Raw genomic sequence first — 15,407 nt, forward strand, 5'->3', positions numbered from 1 at the left:
TTGTGACATACCAATAAACTGTTTCACAAGCTGCAATTAACATACCAATCCTTTCCTCTACTCCCCATCTCTCCCCCAGCCCCAGAACAATCAAGTTAGTTTATTTGCTTCAAAAGCTGATTGATATACTTATCTGCTAAAATGTATACAGTATTCTAATAAGATTCTCAAACATTGGCTTTAGTTCATTTTGATAATTGTTTAAAGAACAATCATTCTAAATAGGAAGGCAATGAGTAGGGGCAACAAATTGAAGTGTTGGCTGTTATTCTGCTTTTTAGTCTATTATCAGGAGTTTTCTAATTATGAGGAAAGTATTTTGCTTACCATTGTTACCTTAAATTAGATATCTGACATTTAGCTAACTGTATTTCCACTTGCTATAATCTTTGTAGGGACCTCAGCATTTCCAAAAGGCAATTTATCCCACCTGTTTTGTTCTGCTATGGGAGTGTATATATCTAACTTTCAGTGCCCAAGGCAAAATGAATTTAATTTCATCTTATCAGATATTGATACCCAAAATGGCTTTCATCAGATCTTTGCTTTCTGTGAGGTCTATTATGCAAGATCATTGCCTATTCACAAGAATCCTAAATATCTCTTACAGGCTTTGATTTTTCACTTCTGTTGATCAAAGTATCTTTAGTAACTTCTCTCCGTGTACTGACAATCAAAAGAGTTGCAAAACACACTCTGTAACCTCTGTTTTAGTTCCTGAGACCACAGGAAATACAGCAACCCAGGCATGCATAATTTTTGGTATAAACATAGCATATCAGAGAGGATTTCTTAAAATAATTGTTTGTTCCTAATGATAATGTGAATGTTTTGATGAAAAGTTCATTGAAATGAAAAACAATCACTGAATTCTTTGCATATTTTATTTTTCTTTTTGATTTCCAACTCACACACATCTGGCATATTTTACATCTTTGCAATAAAACATGGTTACAATAGCTTAAGGAATTTATATATCCAAAATATTTCACCATGATCTCAAGATGAAATGAACTTGTCTTCCAGATGTTCAATAGTCTCCCAATTCTAAGCTACAAACTCAAGATATTGCTTACAGACGGGTGATGAATAACTTAATCATTACGTTGATCCCCATGATTTCAGAATCATAAATACAAACAACAATGAAGAAGGAAATTCAGTGCTAAACTTACTAATACAAGGTGGATAACAAATAAGTAATCACATCAATAAATAATGATATGTTTCTGGTGCAAAGTGCCAATACAAAGAATCCATTATCTTTTTAAATAAATGACTGCAAGTGAGTGTAAATTCTGAGAAAATTACATTCCTGTTACATGCCTCATAGCCCTACCGACACAATATGTACATCTATGACAATACAGTCACCAAATATACAAAGAAGAAACATGAATTAAAGTGTATATACCCCTGGGTGTGTAATTTGATCAGTACAATGTGCAGAAAATTATTCCAATAGTTATCATTACAGTATTGTAAAACATGAAGTGCCTTAGTTTGAGTGGCTTCAGGTGAGATTTTCAGAAGAACCAAAAAGAATAACCTCAATTACCTTTACAATGAAGCTAAGGCTGTCAAATAAACTAAGCTGCTCAGAGGAAAGATAAAGGAAAAAATCACTGGGGGCTTTCTTGCCCATGATTTGTATGCCAAATGTTAATAATCCAGAAGTATAGCACTTTATCTGTATTGGAATTTATTAAGCATTACAAAGCATTAAACTGAACTTCCCTCTTTGCTCCCTTTCCTTCTAGTCTTTGAATTTAAAAGGGAGGAATTCAATTTCTATTGTATAAATATGGCAAATGATGGCTTTTTATCCAAATGCTTCATGAGCAGAACTCCACTTAAGAGGGGTAAAGTTTAGATTCAAAAGGTGAAAAAACATGTGTTGGTGGAAATGTCAAAATTACTGTTTGCGCCCAAATTCAACCCTTTAACACAAGCTGTACCCTTAGGCAGATCTCCAGTTTGATTTGTGTGAATGCACCTGTTCCTTCAAGACATCAGGTTTAAAGTACATGCAAGTTGTAACTCCACAATAAAATTAAGAAACAGTTTTGTTCTTTATACAAGGTTTTACTTTTACAAAAGTATCCCTTTAAAGTTAAGATGTGCATCTGATGTACAAAGTATCAAACGTATTTTTTTTATCTCAGCTTGAAAAGAGGCTGGAGATGGGATGCATGTTAGGTTCAAAGCCTAAACATTGAAATAACTGGACACAAGGTTCCCCAGAATTTTCAAAAGTCTCTTGTGGCGCATCCTACTACCTTTTCTCAATAAACAAAGATATATGAAATAATTACCAAAACATCTCCTAATTCATATAATTTACATGATACAAGCTTGCTTTTCAGCAGCTGGTGTTCAGTTGTGAAAAAACACACAAAGTAAAATGGTTGCTGACTACAATGTACAGCTATTGCTGGGTGTAATGGAATGTACAACGGAGGTCAATGCAGACGTGGTTTTCCACCAGAGACTACACCTTTCATTGCAGCACTTGTGCTCTCAGCTTTACCTGGGCTTTCAGTTCTTCATTCCGCTTCAGTATCTGTTCTGATGCTCATAATGCCACCGGTTAAAATCTATATTAAAAGCTACAATGCTGCCAGAGGCCATGCCAGTAATCAGAGTTCTGAAAAAGATAGAACAGGCGGTCCTGTTAATCCTCTTTTACCTTCTCAAGCAATGGTTTACCATAAACAGCAAAAAAGCTAAAAGAAAAGGCTCTTTTTGCAACACTGTCTGAAGATTAAGCTCATGGGCAGGATTCAGTTTGCAAACGAGACGCTACATTTAGGTGTCGCCATATGAGCCAAATTTCCATCTTCCCATTATAGGAAGGTCAAGGGAGACCTGGAGGTCCATTCAGGCACCTTCACATAAGTAAAAGCATCACACCGTTTGACACGCTCTCACATACCCTGCCTTGCCTCCAGCTGCCTCTCCAGAAGGGTGTGGGTTTTCACTGGGTGCTTTGTCATGTGTGCCACCCCAGGTACGTACCTCAGACCTCTAAAGTATCTCAAACAGTACTAACTAGCTACGGGTAGGCAATTGAATGAGACCCCAGTCAGTACCCCCAGTGCAGCCTGAGACCAACTCCCTGCAGGTCACTGGGCATGTACTTTAGAGTGAGCTTCATTGTCCTCTAGACTCCACAGGCTGTAGCAAATAAATTTTCATTTTTATTACAGAAGTTTGTTCCCATAGCTCACATGAAGGCACCTTCATTTAGGTGTTTTAGAACCCAGATGCCTAATTTCAGCACCTTGTGCCACTGGAGGTACCCCAGGACAGCTGATGTGTCTATGCTGGCTGGCAGCTGGGACATGGGGCTTGGAGCACTCTGCACTCGGGGCTGCGGCTGGGATCAGCTGGGTATCCCATGGCCTCCCAGACAGAATGAGATGCCTCTGTGAAGACAGCTGAACCGATCCCTTAATTACAAGCTGATCCCACCTTGGTACTCCTAAAAAGCTTCATATTGAAATGTAGCCCCATATTTACGCTGTTCTGGTGGCAATAGCTGAGGTGATTTTCCAGTTATCACATATCCTCTAATTCTGGTAGCTGAGTTTTAAAAGGGAATTAGATATCTATCACTACTTCTATCAAACTATACAAAAGCTGTTTTCTGCTTAATTATGTGACTAAAGCTAAGCAGGTACTTAAAGCACTTTGCACAGCTGGGGCTTCTCAGCCTGTTATTGCAATAAGGAATAGAGAAAATAGGCTAGCTGAAATTTTTTGCAGTGTAAATAAATCTCTTCAAACAGAGCACAGTACTGTATGCATAAACTGGCAAAGCTCCAGAAGTGAATAGGCCTGTTCCAGTTAGTTAGTTTCAATTAGACTAAATCTGAGACAAAAAACTTGTTTCAAGTCATCTACTTATACATGTTTTTGTTGCTTTTGTTGCTTTGCGAAATGGGTTAATATCATCGGAATGCTAATAAGTGTAAGAAAAAAAAACTTAAATGAATGCTGCATGATTTTTCCAATATCCTATGAATTCTTTGCATGTCATGAGTTTGTATATTAATAAGAAATACAATACTGATGCATGATGTACACAGCAAATCCACTCATAATCCTGCATAAATGCAACATATAGACTTTCATTACAATCACAATAGAAGACTGAGGGATCAATTTCATATATCTTTGACATTTACAGTGGGAATTTTAGTGCCACAGCAGTGACTTCAAAAATCTTGGCTTCTACACCACATCCCCATTGCTCAAGAAGGTCAAAGGAAAGGATCACACCCACTCCCAGTGGATAGATCCACTGATAGTATTACACATTATAGTCTAGATGCAACCCCAAGTTCTCAAGCTCTACATATGTGAAAATCAGAAATGTACCACAAACTTTTGTAATGGGCTTTAAGGCACTACTGCACTCGGATCCAGCCTGACCGTTCCTATGTGCTTAAGTTAATGTAATTTTGCTCATACTTTGCTAACTGAGCCTTTGGCTTACTGACTTCAAGGATATAAGACCTCATGTTACTTTACGTGCTTGTGCTGTGAGACTTAGGGATCGGGAAAAATGCTGAGTCAGACAAATCAACAACAACTGGGGTAACCGTTTTGTACCGTATCCTGTTAATGACTGCATACCATAAATTCACACTTCAATACAGTTCATGGAGATGTATACTTTGTGCAATTTTACCATTTACATACAAACATTAACGACAAACTCACCTCTGATCATGAGACAGATCCATAGCTCTTATGCCAGCATCACAGCCAGGGTAAATATAGAGCTGCTTGAAGTCACAGGCCTGCCACACTTCCACTACACCATTGTCTCCCCCTGTTACCAGGTTCTGCCCATCACTGCTGAGGAGGATGGCCTTCAGGGGGGAAAGACAAAACCCAAGCACACAGTCAGCTTTTATGGAAACAGGTTAATACTACAAAAAATTAATAAACTTATAAGCATTTCTTTTGCTCTGGCCACTTTAAATTTGAATAAAAAGGCTCCCACTCCTCTTTTTCCCCAATCAAAAAGTAAACCAACAAATGTTGGGTCTCCAAATGTAAAATTGTGTGGTTTGAAACATGATATATAACCAAAAAGCTGTTTAAATGAATCTGCAAAGACTTGAGTTCAGCACATAACATTTCAGTGTTTGTCTCACAACAGTCGGTGCCATCGCTAACACTTAAAGCAAAGCAGCGATCTGCATTCCTCATGCTGCTTCAAGTGCTAGTGACAGAGCAGAGCCCTGAAGGCACAAATTCATGTCTTGGCTAATAAATGAAGAATGGACTCTTTTCAGAGCATTTTGTTTTAAAGATATATTTCCCACTGAAATTTAATTCCAAACAAACATTCCAGGAATCATGTGGGATCATAAACAATTTGTTCTTATTTATTCTGGAAAAGCTCAAGTGCATTTTTGCATTTGGAGATGGAGAAAAGAGGATCTGTGTCTGAATATGACTTAACCAGAAGGCATCAATTTTTACGCATATTTCCTTTAAATCACAGGGCAAATACATTAAATTTATTTTAATACATAAAGGTGAGACACAACAAATGTTTGTTTGCATTTAGATTTACCCTGGTTGAATCATTGATCTCCATCTGAGCTAAGAGTTTGCCATTAATGCTGAAATTGCTGAACCGTCCTCGTTCATAGTAGATAATGCAGTGACCTTCACTAGATACTGAAATTAAGCGAGGATACAAGCAGTTTTCTGTTCCTTCCAGGGCTCTCAGCAGATCTCCAGTAATTGTGTGTACCAGACAAGGACCTTCTGTATATGAAAACATAATATATCATATATTTGCTACTTATACAAACTATATATGCTGTGCACAAAAGCAATGCATAATACACATTTATATCACATTTGTCCTGCATAGAATATAAGGAGATGTAATGTTTGGTTAAAGAATTTAAAATATACAACAGAAGAAGAAATGCAAGAGCTAGCATATTAAGAAAATAGATACAACATGCCTAAAATTGGTAGTTTATTATTTACATAAACCGGTAGGAGTCTTCCTTGATCTACCTTCTAAAATATTCTTTCCTTTTTCCAAGCATTCAGAAGCCTCAGCCTTACTGCTTTCCTCCAACAACATGAACTCTCTTTAGCCTGCCCATTCACATTAAACAGATGGGGCCCTATCAGTGACTAGTAGGAGCAACTCCCAGAGGGCATATAATCGTATCACTGCATATTTCCCCTATAGACAATGGCAGTCCCTGTAGGTCCTCTCTCCCAACGAATATGTTATATGCATAAATTTCAGTCCTAAATTGTTTTAACAATGGAAGTCATCTGACAGCCAACAGTTACTAAGATGTCTGTACTATTAGAGCTTTTAGGAGACCACATTGTAACTGCTATTACTCTAGAGAGATAATAATATGAGATTTTAATATATTTTTATGACTACTGATGAAAGAAAAAAACAGCTATGAAATCCTCAATGTACATTTTAAGATGCAAACCTAGGCTATTTCCATTTCAAGATCTGTGAGAAAAGCTCATTTGAAAGTGAGATCTGTATTCCTACTAAGAAAAAGAGTCTCTTCTGTGGTAAACGTAATGAGTCATAGTAAATACTAAATGTTTTCTTTTATGAATCACAGGATACTCCTGGACAGCAAAGTAATCTCTTCCTCACACAACTGGCTCATGACCCTGAAAGTAAATTCATTCTGGCAGACTCAGCCACCTCACGTTAAGCCCTTCTAACTTCCCTGAAATTCACAGAGCAGCTGGGTTTGCCCAGGTAGAATGAATCACAGCATCAGTGCATTCACCCATGAGCCCTCTGGTATAGGTTTTCATCTGTGTTTGCATAAAGCCTTATAAAGAGTGACCTCAAGCCTGGCTGGGTCCATGAGCTACAACTGCAATGGAATTAACTAATGTTCTTAAATAGTTGAGTTTCAGCTTTGGAAATACTGAAATGCCAGAATGTTACATGAAGTGATGCCTCCACCTTTAGAATAATTACCGTTAGATCTTTCAAAATAAAATTGTAATGCCTTCACAGCTGAATTGACATGGACAAGAAAAGGCAAAAAGAAAATCTGATTTAAGATGTTACTGTAAAGACATGCAGACTGACCACTCCTTTTGTGGTTTTATTGGATAAGAACGTGCAAACATCAACCTGATGCACAGGATTTTTCTCAGAAGAGTCCTATATGCGCTGTCTCCCTGCCGCAGCAGGTTCTGGAGCACCGTGTGTGTTACCGCGTTGCCACAGCCAGCTCCAGAGGGACAGGCTCCCCACGAGGGAGCACAGGCAGCACTCAGGCAGGATGGCAGAGCAATGCAGCACTGCCACGAAATGCAACCTAAGAAACTGGAAAGGGAGTGGAAAGGACAGAAACTGAAGAAGCAGCTTTAAAACAGGCATCTGCTGGAAAGCAGAAATAAAACCGGGTTGGTTTTTTTTTTTCTCTCTGCATTTATATATGGACTAGAGTTCGACCGAGGAAGAGCATGAGGAGAGTAACTCAGAGGACAGACTGGGTATACATTTCTCTTGATCAATTACAAACATATTCTGGATTTGATGTAAAAGTCTTGGGTTCTCCAGTAGCTTTTACCTCCAGAAATATATGTTACCAAAACGTCATATACTTAATGAAGCAGAAGATAACTGAGTACAGATTCCAGCTACTTTAATAAGATAAGACCTGCAAAAGAATAGTTGAAAAGGGTACACTATTACAGCAGTAAGAGTGTATAAAGATGCCTTAAAAGATAAGAAATAGCAGTGCTGCAAGAAAAACTTTAGGTTCAGTGTCACTATACATTTTTTTCATAAATGTCTTGACTTCACCTACGACTGTTATGTAGTATGTCATTACGAGAGTTAATGACCCATTAGGATTTCCTGTTAAAAATGCCTTTACTCAAAAGTTTCACACTCAGCTTTGAAAATAAATGTTGAGCTCCGAGGCAGTATAAATGGCGATAACCCAGGAGCTCAGCTGTGAGCAAAAGTGGGCAGAACAAGCATCACATCCTTCTTAACCTCAGAAGCAGCAAACTTTTTAAAAAGGAATATGAGGATATCCACAGAGATGAACAAAACGGGCATCGCTGTAGACAGAGAAGCAAGTGGCTGGATGTGGATGTAGGTGTGGAGTGGAAATGAGATAGGAAGATATGTAAGGAAGAAGAACCTTAAGGAAGGACAGGGGCAATGTAAGGAAAGCAAATAAGGGAGAAGAGATAACGTAGCACAAAAGAGAGAGAGAAGGGGAAAGAGAGTGAGGCAAATAGGAAAGGAAAAAAGACGTGCAGTTTGCCAAATTAAGAGAAGAAGCTGAACAAGAGAGCGCAGTGGGAGAAGAAAAGTGGACATGGAATTAAGTGGGAAAGGAGAAGGTGGACAGAAGAAGTAAAATGGAACAAATAAAGGAGAAACAGAACACAGAAAGATGAAGCAAACATTCATTGAGGCACGTGTTTCATTTACATTGATTACCAGTTATACAGGAGACCGCTGCAGGTTTGGAAAGGTATTTTGAACATTTGTATTGGCAATTGTTGGGTACTCTGGATTCCACAGATAACTAACAGGGAGAAAGTGTGAACAGATGGTTCAAAAAGCTTAACAGAAGAGAGGTAACAACAAATCTGCAAACTCCTCATTATTTGGAATTCCTCACCAAAAAAAAAAAACAAACCCAAAAAAAAACCAAACCCTACTAGACAAAATGCTGTCCGCAGATTCAAAACCAGACAAACTGACCCTGCCTCCCTTGCTAAGGCTGAGCTCAGTCCTACAAACTGCCATTCAATTGTGGTCAGGGTGGAGAACTTGCAGCTGGCCCTCCCCCAAATACAGGTCTCTACCAACAAGTTTCTTCAAGATCAGTAAATGTCATTATGAATTGTTGTACAAATTTTTATCAACTACTCTCCCAGGTCCAAGGGGGAATAGCAGCACAGGCTGGAAGGAACAACCAACTTAATTTGTGTTCAAACCTTGTAAGCCCTGATAGTAAATAATAACATTCAGAGTAAACTGTTGCAGATTCCCCCAGAAATACTACACGCCTTAGTAGAGGAGGCTTTAGATAATTAAAGTATATGTAGCTTGAGGGAAGACTGAGAAGTACCACTAAAAAAGGCTCTAAAACTGTACAGACTTAAAGCATAAAAACATTTCTGACCTTTAGCACCACTGATAACAAGTCCCAGCTCTGCACAGACTGACACGCAGACAACTTCATGGTCATGACCAGTTAGAACAGCGCGAGGAGCTGGATAATCACCTGTAAAAAAAAACCCACATGGGAATTAAAACAAAAAGAGCAAAGAACAGAGGAACGCCAAACGAGATCTGTTCCATCAACAAAAGAACTTTGCTGCAATTTGCCTGAAATCAGTAGCATCAAAGAGAGGTGCAGTGTGGTTAAATATCTCATACTTAGGTTTCTGAGTAAAATCAATTCAGATCTCATGGTTTCACAGGCAGAGCTTCCCAATTCATACTCATTCCCAACTCATACATTAACAAAAATGTTAATTCAAAACCAAAACTTCCTTGGTTTAGAAATTATGGACTGTGCGCCATGTAATGTAATTGTAAACATTACAATACACAAATTATAACAATACATGACAGTTTCATTACCTAAAAATATTGAAAATGTGTATTTCAGATAAAGAACACGAAGTGTGGTGGTATTAAAAGCAGCTGTAATGTAAAGGTCTGCTACTGGACCTCTATGCCTCCAGACTTCTGCTAGGAACCTAAAGAGCAGCATGAATTGAGGGTGTTCCTGTATTAATGGTCATAATTTCTTTCATGAAACTGGGGGTCAGAAAAGAAGAAAGGAGGGACAGGACTGTACTAGAAAGATACTACTGTTGCATAGACATTACTGGTTCAGAGACATACTGAATGCTTACAGATTAAAATTATAGCTAAAGGTGGTTATGGGTATACATAATGTTAAATATATCACCGTGGATAACTGTCCCATTTTTATCCCATTTAATTTATTGAAGAGTGGGATAGACTACTCCTTAAATATTTATTTTTTCTATTCAGAAGTGAAATGTATTTTATTTTGAGTTCAAACAACCGGGCATTTATGGAGTATTTATATGACAAATAGCAACATTTCTGTTGTTTCTATCAATAACAGATGCTGACATCTTAACGGTGAATCGCCTATATGAAGTAGGGAATTGCTCAGTATTTGATATTGCTTTGCCAGGCAAAGAAAGATAACCAGTAACAAAAAATTAGCAACTTGCTAGATAACATAGATTTCAGCTGGTTATATTTACTTTGTACAAATGAAATATAGAAAGCTGGCAAATTCCAAAGAACTGGAGTTCTGCCAGTATAGTTCAAATACTTTAAAAGGATAAAATAAATGAGCTAGGGAAATACAGATGAATTACTGTAACATTAATCCTATGCAAAATAACAAAATGGTTAATCCACAGTTCTGTCAACAAAGAATTGGAAGCAAAAATCTCATTAATGCCAGTCACCGTGCTGTACTGGAATAGCAATCTTGTCAAGCAAGCTTCTTTGTTTTTAACAGCATGAGAGGTATAGTTGATAAAGATGGCTGTGTTAAAATGGCGTCCATGTATTTTTTTCCAAGATATTTGTCTTAGTAATACAACATTTTGATTTAAACCTGTTTTACGTGGAACTGAATGTGGACAACATGGATGGCATAGAAGCGGGTTCAATGATAGATCTTAAAAATTTTGGTCCATAGAAAGGTATTTACTACGAGCTACATATTCAGATACAGGAAATTAGGGTGTCCAATTAGGAGCTGGGAATTGATTCTTGACAGAATCCTAACCAATAATGCTATCTACAGGATAATACAAAATCTTTGCTGGTAAGATATGGTTGTGTATAAAACTGGTACAAAGATTCACAAGCAACCATATGATGAAGAGAGGAAGAAATTATTATAACATTCTCTGCATTGCTTAGTTAAACAGAAAGGTAGCAAAATGTGGTTTATTGTATTTATTTTGAATACAGCCAGGTGGAAGGCTGACACTCCTGGACAAGCACAAGCTCTGTTCGCTGGAGAGGAGACTGTTCTGGAAGGCAGTGAGACAGAGAAGGATTTATGGACCCAGAAAGGAAAACTCCCTCAACAGTAACTTTAAATGCAATACCCTAGAATAGCAAACTGGAGTCGAGAAATATCTTGCTACTGTAGATAAGAAAGATTAAAGTTTGTACCCACATTCACAGAAATGAGCTCTAAAGGAGGGTCATACAACTAATATAGAGAATAAGGCTTAAGTGCTTAAAGGGTTTTCTCTCTTTGCTGCACAGGCAGCAATGCAGTGACTTGACCACTGTAGCTGGGAGTCACAGGCGTAAAAGATGTCCAAGCGCACAAAAATTTATCTTGCAGCTAATGGCACGGCAAGGTCCAATGGGTGAATGGCTGCACACATTTCAACCCTGCAATAAAATGCAGTTTCCCAACTGGAAAAAGGGTTAAACACTAAAATTAAAAAGGGAACTACCCAAGTAGCTACGCAATATTAGCATGGGCTTCTGAAAGATATGCATTAGGAATGGAGGTTTTCACAGACTTTTGTGGGTCAATGAATTAAGTATTTCTTATTGCAGGCACTCATATTATATAAACCTGTCAATAAATTAATGAAATGGCTATCCGGGTATGTGACTTGGTAGGATGTTCCAGACCTTTCTTACTTTAAAGGAGAGAAATATTCTGACTTGCAGCCTGAACTTACTTCTGTCTACCTCGTATTTCTTTGTTCTTGTGTCAGCACTGTCCCTTAGCTTCAGATCTTCTCCCCTTCTTGTGTTTTCCCCACTCATGTACTTACAGAATAAATCAGCCCTCTCAGTTGTTCCTCAGACCAAACTCTAAAAGACAGAGTTTTATTTTTATAAAAAATGCCTCTTTTTATTCATTGTAGCAACCCATTTCTGTGCCTGTCTAGCTCCAAGTCGTTTCTTAAAATTTGGGTAGCCAGAACTACATACAACAATAGTCCTTCAAAATTTAGTGTGAACCTACAGTACTTCCTGCGGAACCCTACATAAATTTGGTGTATTTCACTATCTTTCTGAACCAGCTGAGAACTACCAACCATGGATTCACAGACTCTTTTTGGACCCAATAGTACAGGGTGGGTCAGTTTACCTGGTCCTGTCACTGCATTGTATAGACACTTCCCTACCTCTAACGTAAACAGCTACACCAATAAATCCTAATTTCCCAATCTTTAATCTAGCCTGAAAGAAAAGAATCTTTCCGGTCTGGAAACTGAAGATGTGAACTGAAAATTGGGCTTTACTGCTAGGGAAGGATAGATGTTGGAAAATACAGAGAAAGATGCTTTTTGGATATCATCAACCATTAGCTGTATTTGGAGATTTAGATTTTTATCATTGCTGTTGAGAATCCCACTTCCTTTTGAAGTTGGATTTTTGTTCGTTTGTTTGTTTGTTTCAGGTACATAACAGAAAAATGAAAAGAAAAAAAAATCATCCAACTAAATACAGAATTTTCCACTTCCCTCCCCCCACACACTATATGTCCTCCTGGAATAAAGAAGAATTATGCCTAAGGGTCATCTTGGCTTAAGCTCTGATCACAGAGGTGTATACAGCAGTGTCATCAGACTGCAAAGGTGAATGACTGAAATTAGATTTTTTTTGAGGGAAAAGAAATAACACAGTTTTCAAAAGGGTATTTTCCTCAGGGTTTCCTAGGAAAACATGATAATATCATGAAACTAAAATGTCAGAATATGAAAAATGAGCATAGTTAATTGACTACTTGATTTATGAAGGAAAATGCTTATAAGAAGCAATTGCACTGAAACATAGATCTTTGAGTTCTGTTTTTCAGTAAATACAAATTAATAATGGCATATTATTATTAGTAACAGTCCGACAGTAATTGAAAATGGGATTTTCCCCCTTAGGGCTCTAAGAAAAAAATATTCAGTGATACTTTCTACAGGAAAAGTTGTGGCATGGGGAAGAGAACCTCAGTCATATTACATTTTATTTTTAAGGACAGAAGTTGTGAACGCCAGGAATCATTCAAAATCTAACAAAATATTCTGTCACTGTCACATCACCACTGATAGATGCAACAGAGGTCAAAGGCTGCAGCTCTGAGGGAATTGCAGGTGAAAATATCCTACCTAAGAACTGAGATACCATCATTGTAAACTCCCTGTAATTTCCCCAATGGAGCACCTTTGAACTGAATTACTACAGGGCAGAAGGGAAAAAAAAATAATAAGCTGCATTGTATTTCCAAGCAAGTAAGTTTTTCTACAAAGTCTGAAATTAAATACCCTTCTCTCTGAAAAATATAATGCTTAATACTACTTTAAGGTTATTCTAGAACAAACGGTGCTCTAGCATGGCAAGGAAACAAAAGAAGAAAAGAAATAGAACAGTGTTATTATTTCTTTCATATTGTCCTTTTCCAGGAATTATGTACAGATTGCTATGGGGACACACCTAAGAGCCTTCTGTATAAAAAAAAAAAAAAAATGAGACCACAAGGCAAATTTCAGCTATTTCATCTCTGACTTTGATGGCAGCAAGTACAAGACCATAGCTGAATTGCTTGCTGAAAATAATTTTGTTATTTACTTTAGTATTAGCATTTTTGAGGGTATACTCATCAGAAAAAAACTTAGAAAATACTATGGAAGTGAATACTTTCATGGAAGTGAAAATGTAATAGCATTCTTGAATTTTTACTGTCAGAAAAAAACATCCTGGAGTTTGACGAAAAGATAAGGCTACGATCAATAAATAGGAATATTTCAAAAGAAGAAATAGCCAATAACAATGTCCACAACATGAAGGAGCAACGGTTGTAAAAGAAAGACTGCTGACAGAAAAATATTCATATATTCAAAATATTCTCAGTTCTGGCAGAACTGCTTTATTTGCTGAGGAATGTGAGCAGCACTGTATATATCTACAAGCAATACACCCAGGTGAGCAGATTTCCAGGTACCTTACATCCATCCAGACCCTAAAAGGAAAAATACAGTAGAGGAGAGGTCAGTAAGGATTTGCTATGTCTCTTCCTATGTCTTCCACTAAATTGCTTTGGGAACTTTGGCAAATTGCTGAACCACCCTGCACTGTACAGCTCCCATGGGGTGTGCAGCAAAGCATGGGCACAGACATCTGTTGATAAAATGCTAGATATAACCCCATCCGTTCAGGTGTATTGCTGGCACATTTACCTTTGTGCAGCAGTCTTAGGAGAGAGGGGTCTTCAGCTACCAGAGTAGAGATGGTGCCAAGTAAAAATTACACACTAGTTTTCAAAGTGCTTCTACTCTGGCAGAACAGCGCTAAGATACTGTGTTTTAAAAATTGATACCCAGATTGTACAAACGTACAAGTACCATAATAACTCTAAACAGGCAAAGCAGATTGCATGTGTGCCAATGTGCTTGTGCAGGACCTTCAGACAGCCATCCAGTCCACTTGGTACAGAACATACTGGTGGCTATTTTTAAACCGATGCCCTTTCAAGGTTAAACTAGGGCATACTAAAATGTAGAGGGATATAAAAGAATAAGTAAATATGCTGAGTTCAGAATAACTACTGTTTCAAGAGACAAACTCACAAACCCTTCAATGTTCACCATGTAAAAATGTTTCAAAAATATGTTATGTAAAATGAACACATAAAGGAATACTTCATGACAGACTTAAAAAAAGTGCAGGTTAACTTGAGAAAGAGCGCTTGCCCTCCCTTTGAGGTACATACAGAACATACTCACTGGGATAGGACAAATTGTTAGCACCTCTGAGGATTACATTATAATGCTAAACAAACCCAGTTTAGGACTGATAGACACAGGTTTTTACAGTGGTCAGCACAGTTCCCGTTAGAAAAAACAGGGTTAACTCACACCTCTTGTGACCATCTTCTTGGAAGCTACAATAGGTAATGAGAAATGTCAAGTCCCGAGATCAATGAAATTTCAGGCTCTAGGGACAAAACAGGAATAGCATTGATCCTTTTAAAGAACACCAGTCAGAGGATGAATGTAATATATTGCACAGAAAGGCTCAAGAGGATAAGCGGCCAAGTCCAACATACTTACCTGACAAAAAATTCCATCAGCTTTTAGCACAAGCTGCCTACCCTTCCCTTCTTTCATGCAGGAGTCTGATTCCAATTAAAGTGTGCAAATTAATTTTTATCACTTCCAAATTAGTTTCTGAATTTGTGTCTGTTTCAGATGAAAGCATCTGTCCCTCACTTTTCTGCTGTTCTATCATCCACTTTGGTATCTGTTCAAAGACTCAGAGATAATTCTCAATTTCAAAGTCACTTGTTTGAAACAGACATTCAATAAAGCAATCATAAAAT

General features: G+C 37.7%; 1 protein-coding gene across 6 annotated transcripts in view; it reads right to left on the bottom strand.

The window, feature by feature from the left end:
• Positions 1-866: 866 nt before the first annotated feature.
• The window catches only part of NBEA (neurobeachin), a 506,742-nt gene continuing 492,201 nt past the window's right edge, over positions 867-15,407 (bottom strand). For all 6 annotated transcript variants that reach the window (XM_040584007.1, XM_040584004.1, XM_040584003.1 and 3 more), the window contains 4 exons: positions 9,186-9,287; positions 5,594-5,790; positions 4,729-4,880; positions 867-2,647 (listed from right to left, as the gene is read on the bottom strand). In XM_040584007.1, coding sequence (XP_040439941.1) covers positions 2,557-2,647; positions 4,729-4,880; positions 5,594-5,790; positions 9,186-9,287 — 542 coding nt within the window. In that variant the 3' untranslated portion in view covers positions 867-2,556. The remainder of the gene's footprint in view (positions 2,648-4,728; positions 4,881-5,593; positions 5,791-9,185; positions 9,288-15,407) is intronic.

Source organism: Falco naumanni, chromosome 2 (assembly GCF_017639655.2).
Source record: "Falco naumanni isolate bFalNau1 chromosome 2, bFalNau1.pat, whole genome shotgun sequence".
Taxonomy (NCBI): domain Eukaryota; kingdom Metazoa; phylum Chordata; class Aves; order Falconiformes; family Falconidae; genus Falco; species Falco naumanni.